This window comes from Epinephelus moara, chromosome 16 (assembly GCF_006386435.1).
Source record: "Epinephelus moara isolate mb chromosome 16, YSFRI_EMoa_1.0, whole genome shotgun sequence".
Taxonomy (NCBI): Eukaryota; Metazoa; Chordata; class Actinopteri; order Perciformes; family Serranidae; genus Epinephelus; species Epinephelus moara.
The window spans coordinates 4,318,806-4,326,218 of NC_065521.1; the positions used below are offsets into that span (position 1 = coordinate 4,318,806).

A 7,413-nucleotide genomic window follows, 5' to 3' on the forward strand; every position below is an offset into this window, starting at 1 on the left:
CTAAAATAAGTGATTAACATAGGGGGGATCAAAATAAAATAAATAAATAAAATAAAAATCAACCAGCCACCCTCCTCCTCTGATAAGTTAAGAACAGTCCCTTCAGTGCGGTGAGGTTTGTGGACCGTTACCTACCACAAAGAGAGAAATGTGAACGGCTCGTTTCTCCTCTGACACGCCACATACCTGTGTACCGCCACGGCTCAGTTGTTCAGGTATGTCTTTTTGATTAATTATGTTATATATTTTATGATCTACATATTATTTTATCATTACATGACATTTGTGAGAGTGTAAAAGCACTGGCAGAACTGTGTTTTAGGTGTCTGTTCTTGTCTATTTTTTGATCATAGATGGAGCTAATCCTGCTACAGACCAGGATTGCCAGGCAGCATAAGTTACCATGGTTACTAGGCTGGGATTCAGGTTAACCACCTTGATGGAATGGAATTGTGGCTCAGGTTGATGGAACGGAAACCAGAGTTAAGCTCGATGTATCAGGCTTAGCCAGAACCATGGTTTCCATTGTTACCGATGTGAGACTAAACTTAGCCACTTTGATGGAACAGAACTCTGGCTCACATTAGCCAGACTTGGCCATTTAAGCCTGGATTTGCCTTTAGCCTGCTTGATGGAATAACCCCCAGGTGACCAGAGAGAAAGACGTTTTTAAAAGTCTGTGTGTGTTCAGCTCTCAGTACTTTTGTAGCTTCTAACTGAATCTCTGTGGTTTGGAGTTTAGTTTCTCTCCTGCGTCCTATTTTTACTTTAGATATCTGCTTTATTTTACAGTTTCATCTTCACTATCAGCTGTATTAGAAGTTGTGTGAAGTTGCTGCTCAAAAACTCAACACTTCCTTATTTTGCTGCTTCACAATAAAAGTTTTCACATAACAAAATAACAGGGACATTTATTTTTAAGACTATAAAAATTAAAATACCGGTACGTTTATTACCGAATTAGCGAAACTTTATTAGCGGCTTTTTTTTTATCAATTAAGACAATTCTAATAATACATCAGGGAGGAAGAGTAAAAGCAGAAACAGCCATATTGAGATGTTGATGAAGAGCTGCAGACAACAGGCTCTTACTGCACCTCTGCAAACAGCTCACCTCCAACAGGTAAACTTCTTTTACCTGTCCTGCTGTGGAAAAACACATGCAGCAAAAATAACAGAGAACTTCAGCCGTGGATCAGCTTGCAACTGAACATGTAGCCCACTTCGTAGAAAATACAGGGATATATATCTTGTATCGCCATTCAGCCTGAAAATACAGAGATGAATTTTTGTCCATATCACCCAGCCCTATTATGGATTGTAGATGTGAAATCCATAAATTCTTCTGCAGTTATTCATTGAGAAACATTGTTCTTAAGCTGTTGGACTGTTTGCCCACTATCGTTTCCACAAAGAAACCACCCTTGCTTGTGAACATCTGAACATTTAGAGGATGCCCCTTTCACACTCAATCATGATACCATCACCTGTTACATATTAAGCTGTTTACCTGTGGAGTGTTCCAAACAGGTGTTTTTTGAGTATTTCACAACTTTTGTTGCCCCTGTCCCAACATCTTTTGCAATGTGTTGCAGGCATCAAAATCAGAATGAGTTTATATTTACAAAAATACAATAAAGTTTATCAGTTTGAACATTAAATATTTTGTCTTTGTACTGTTATTAATTGAATAAAGGTCAAAGGCCAAATTCCACAATTCCTTAAGTGTTTTCCACATCATGGAAATCATAGGGCAGGCGGCAGGCCTATTGAACTGGCAGCCTGCGGACCACATCCGGCCCAGCAGCAACCTCTCAGTGACCCAGCATACGTAAATCTGATATGTCGGTATGATAGAATATGTAAACTACATATAGTATCTGGAAGTAGCTAATGAGTGAGCTATGTCACATCCTCCTAATCTCTGTTGAGTTACGAATGCACAGGACTGATCAGGTAGGTTGTACGGATCGGAATAGTGACACCACCTATCATATCTCACAAATCAAAAGTTACGAAAAGTTTAAAGACACTCACGCTGTGGTTGACAAAGTGGGAGATGTTGCCTTGGTGAGCAGCATCCACTGTATAAACATCCTCCACATAGTCCAGGTCAAACAGGTAGGTAGAGCCTTGGCGGTCGTATACATGACCTCTCCTCTCCGCTTCATCTGTTGTGATGATCTGGAGGAAACAATACAGGACATCACTGGAACAAAAGCCTCATTCATTTTTGGATACAACAACAAAATAATAAATAATAATAATAAAAAAAATCACATTCCCACATCAAATATTTACTAGAAATATCTATCAGCACACATAATCTCAGCCACACAACCTATCATTTCTCAAAAACTGATGCTGAGTACCACTGATTAGGGCTGTCCCGAATGCTATTTTTCAACATTCAGACCTTCGGCTGAATTTATAACAAATATTCGAATATTCGTTCACGGCGGGTGGGCGGGGGACTGCTGTAGCCGTGCTGCAGCCATGCTGCCTGCTCTCTCCGGTTTTACGCCAGGCTCGGCTCCTTTCAAAGACTCCTTGCAAAGCACTCCTCCGGGGTTTTTTCGGACCTAATTGTATTGCGGAGTTTTGCATAGCGGTGACCGGATCTTTGCTCTCAAACCACAAAAAAATGTGATGGCACAACAGTCTCCTTCAGTACATTATTCTATGCTTTCTTTTGATTTTCACATTGGCTAGTCATCCTGTTTAATTTGTCTTCTGATTACATTGGAACCGCTGAAACAAGTTGTAGGGAGCCTCTGCAAGTAATTGGTTGCTGGCAGACACTCTGTGCTGCAATAAAATGGTTAATCAGCAGTGCTATGCACTGTAGAGCCGATGTGCTGCTGGTCCTGCCGGCCTGAATAGAATATAATGTCTACTGTTGTGTACAGCATTTATAGACTGAGCTGAGTAGTGATGCGCGGGTCAACCCGTAACCCGCGGGACACGCAAATGGACCTGTGGGTCGGGCAGCAGTGATCGTCTGTTAAATCGGTCTGTAAATGATATTTTGACATTATTATAATCTATTAATCTATAATCTATTACTGTCATGGCATCCGAAGGTACTGATGCGTTGAGCAGGTGACAGTCCGCGGCCGTTTTCAAAACACACTTGTGTCACGCACTCCAAAAGAAACTTGTTGAAACTTATAATTTATTGTACAAAACGGGGGGAAACAAACGTTGACAAAAACGGTTCCATAATTCATATTAAATTCAAAAGATAATGAAAAAACAGCTACAAGTTAGAGGGAATAGTGATGAAGTGGTAAAACTTGGCATTGATCCACAGCCTCAGACGGATGCGCTCAAGCCTGCCGTGCACAAGCTCCGTTGGTAGGCGATACTATATTTTCCACATTTTTAACAATGCAATTTAAAAGTTTTGATTTTTATTGATAACCTACATTTACCAACAACAAAAAGACTACATTTAGCACCAAAAAAAATGTAAAAAAAAAAAATAATAATAATAAAAAAAAGTAAATAAAAAAAACGAATATCGAATACCAAACTTTCATAACGAATACCTACCCATAGAAACGAATATTCGAATATCCGAATATTTGGGTACAGCCCTACTGGGCGATAAATCGATTTCATCGATTAATTCAAATTTGTAGTTTAAGTCAATTTGTTTTAATGAAAATCGAGTTTCTCTTTAACATCCGCCACCGACACTCCCCGCTTGGCTCACGTAGTTCAGAGTGGGCTCGGCTCACCCTGACATGCCGTTGTGTAAATAAGATAAATAACATAAGGCTCTTTAGTTAGTTTAATAAAAGGACAGGGTATAGACCTGTTCTATAGGAAAGGTGACCTTAAATGCTTCTGTTGTCCCTTGTGCAATCTAACTGAAGAGCCCTGCAATAGATCCCACCTGTGTTTGCCTCAAAGGGGGTTCAGTTTGCGTTGACAATGTCAGAGAGGTGTGATTTTTGTAGTGGGGAAGAGAAGGTGGGAGTTGGATTATTGTACATCTCTGAAAGTTATTAACTTATTTAGAGCACTGCTTTTTCAGATAACAGCAAAGTGTTTGTTTTCAGATGGAAAACAGGGTTACTACAAACAGTAGGAAACTAATCCTGTGACATAAAATACTGAGGTATGGCCACCACAAAGCAATGCTAGCTGAATTTGCTCCCCCACCTAAGACATGAATGAGAAAGACAGAGCAGGTAATGCTAGACTGCAAAGTATACTGAACGAATTCAGACTTTATACGGGATAATAAACAGCAGATAATGGAAATTAAACAAGAACTGTACAAAACAAACAACAGCCTGTCTGCTGGATGAAGCAGAGGGGCCGATTGATAACGCCAAAACCTCACTGCAGGCAACAACAACGCTACTGAAAAGGCTTATACAGCGCCAAACGACAATGGAAGTAAAACTGATTGATCAGGAAGGACAGGCTCACAGAGACAACATTCAGATTAATGTATACCCAACTAAGTGGAGAGCGGTCATTACGTGGCGCCGTGGCAAGGAGAGAGAAGAGGACGTCCTCCTTCTTCCTTGTAGAGCCTGCCCTGTGTGTCTGAAACGTTCACTTATAGCTTCTCTTTGGCGTTTGAGCAGCTTTATAAAACTTGAACATGTAATGGCTCCTTAATTAGCAAGTTGACTTTACATAGACGGCATATCTTGCCATATCGGCAAAATCGGCATATCTTTGTGGCAGATTTAATTTTTTCGTACTATTAGTATTGTTTACAGAATCTGAATCTTACTCTGAGTTACTGTTGTTGTTCACAAACTAAAATGAGAGATCGTTTTTATTTAGTTTTGACTCCGTTTCTGCGCCGCGAGCAAATGTGTCAAGCCGGGGGGTGACGGAGGCAACAACTGGGAGCAGAACCGCTTGTCGACCAGCAGCACTTCCGCGGGTGGTGTGGCCCTGGTGTTTATGCAGTGCGTTCAGTGCAGCGGCCCAGGCCAACGCCCACTCGCAAAGAGGACAGCTGCGGTGGTGTTTTTTTCTCTCTCCACAATCGAATATCAATTTTCACATTCGAAGGTCCATTTTTTTTTTTCAAATTCGAATTTAAATTCGAATTTAGAATATTCGTTGACAGCCCTACCCTAGCATTTTTAATATTTTCTCTAGGGATGTTACCACACAGAGTAAAAGGGGGGAAATGATGGTGTGAAACAGCAGAGGCACTTTGTCAACCCGCTGAGTTAACGTTACTGTCATTAGCATCAAGCTAGCAAACAATGGTACATCCTCACGGTCAGACATAAAGTAATAACATTAACAAATAGCGGTGGGGATTTTACTCACCACAACTGCAGAGGCTCCCAGCTTCATTTGAAACAAACTATATCATAGACCAGGGGACTGCAATCTTTGCCATTAATAGAGCCATTTTTGACCAAAATTTATTTTTAAAAAATCTGTGTGGAGCCGCAAAACATGTTTCAGCCTTATAATCAAGGTAACATAGCCTATTATGTCTAAATAAGCATTTGTTAATATGTTTTACCACAAGGTGGACNTCACAGAAGAGGTTCAGGCAAGGCTCGCGCTGGTGCACGCTCGGACACGCTCGGGCACGGCTGGGGAAATCTCTGCCCAGAAGCGGTCCAAGCTCACAAAAACATCAAAATACAGTTAAAGGGCAGGAGCTCTGCAAACAGAGTCACCACCACACATGAGTAGAAGCCCATAGGTAATGATTAAGCAGGATTTCATTTGTATATGTCTATATTTTGTTTTGTTTGAAAATCCTCCAGATCCTACCTTTAACATATCGCACCGTCATTTCAAACTCAACACTTGTTTCAAATTAAAAGCCCCTTATAACCTCGGCTGAGAGAATCCCTCCATTTTCTAAATAGGCTTTTACTCTGAAACATTTGTCAGAACTTCCTGTGGAAGATACAGTAGCTTGATAGTTTACATATGGCGCTTCAAATGTAGCTGCCATCTGCTGACGCTTTTAGGTGACTACAACAACATGGCACATGAACAGACGCAGTTCTGACTCAGATAACAGTGAAAGTAATAAAAATAGGACAAGAATAACCCGATGACATCACACACGCCGTGAAAGACGACCGGGGATAATTGGTGAGTACCAGCGTGTAGTGTGTACCAGGCATAATGCAAGTCCTGAGTCTGAAATATGTTTGTCAGCGAGTCCTACTCCACCTATTTAGACTCCACCCGAGACAACGGCAGCATTTCTCCGACCACGTAGCGAGCCACAAGCTCCGTGGCTTCTTTCAGGCTGATAGGTTTAACGTTATCTCCGCTATTAGAACCAAACGACAGCCGTTGCTGTTTCGGAGCTGAAGGACCAGCGTTCTAAAAGTAACAGAAGTAGCTGATGTCTTGTTTGAAAATGTACTTAAGTATTTGATTACTCAAACAGCAAACTAACGCGTTAGGTTACTCGTTACTGCAAAAAGTAATCAAAGTACTCTAACGCGTTACTTTGTAACGCGTTATACCCAACTCTGGTCAAGAATATTGTTATCGCAAAAATATCCTGAAATATCAATATAATATTTTAAGGCCATATCGCCCATCCCTACAGGGCAGAAATACTTGAAAGCTGTGTTTGACCAGATCTTACCTCTCCCACGTACTCCATGACGAATGTGTTCTTCTTGATGTGCTGCAGCGTGCGGACACCCCATCCTCGGCCATTCTCTGTCTTAAAGATGCACAGGTCAAACTGGATGCCCTTCTGCACTACTCTGTTAGGACAATCGGGGCTACAGCTGCATCGGGAGTTACACTCATATATGGGCTGTCCCGGCCGGATCCGGACCTGACCCTTGTCATTGTAGGCCATGCGGTGCTGGGAGGCCCCAGGGCAGCAGCCATTTATTGGCTCATCTAAACAGTTCTTACACTCACAGCCAACAGCCATCTCATCTAACACGATACCTGGGCCTACTTTGTAGTTGTTGATGTAGGTGAAATTTTTTGGAGGGCCCTCAAGGTCCACTTCGTTTATGACAAAAATGCGACCTGGGTGGTTTCGTGTCTGGTTCAGATGGGCCTCCCAGCGTTGCAGTCTCTGACGGACTGTGGCTTTTTGAACCAGGAATGAGGCAACTTCCTTATCCAATTTTTTAGGCGTGCAGCGTCTCTTGTGGCGCCTCAGCTCCTGATCCAGGTCCAGGTGAAACTGCTTCATTAGTTTGGGGCATTTGAGGTTCCTCTTGGGTTCCCAGGTGTTATCAGACTCTGAGAAGCCCCTCCACTTTACCAGGTAGAACTCCTCCTCCTGAAACACACAACAACTTTAATCAGGGGTGATGCTGGATTCTCTCATTTCTTAATTACGTACATATATATATACACACATATATAATATAATATATATATATATATAATATAATATACAGTATATATATATATATATATATATAT

The 7,413-nt window shown here is 41.5% G+C and overlaps 1 protein-coding gene across 3 annotated transcripts in view; it reads right to left on the reverse strand.

The window, feature by feature from the left end:
- Positions 1-7,413, reverse strand: part of LOC126402564 (histone-lysine N-methyltransferase SUV39H1-like) — a 34,132-nt gene that overhangs the window by 18,127 nt on the left and 8,592 nt on the right. For all 3 annotated transcript variants that reach the window (XM_050064690.1, XM_050064688.1, XM_050064689.1), the window contains exons 3-4: positions 6,608-7,267; positions 2,038-2,184 (exon numbers count right to left, since the gene is read on the reverse strand). In XM_050064690.1, the coding sequence (XP_049920647.1) occupies positions 2,038-2,184; positions 6,608-7,267 (807 nt within the window). The remainder of the gene's footprint in view (positions 1-2,037; positions 2,185-6,607; positions 7,268-7,413) is intronic.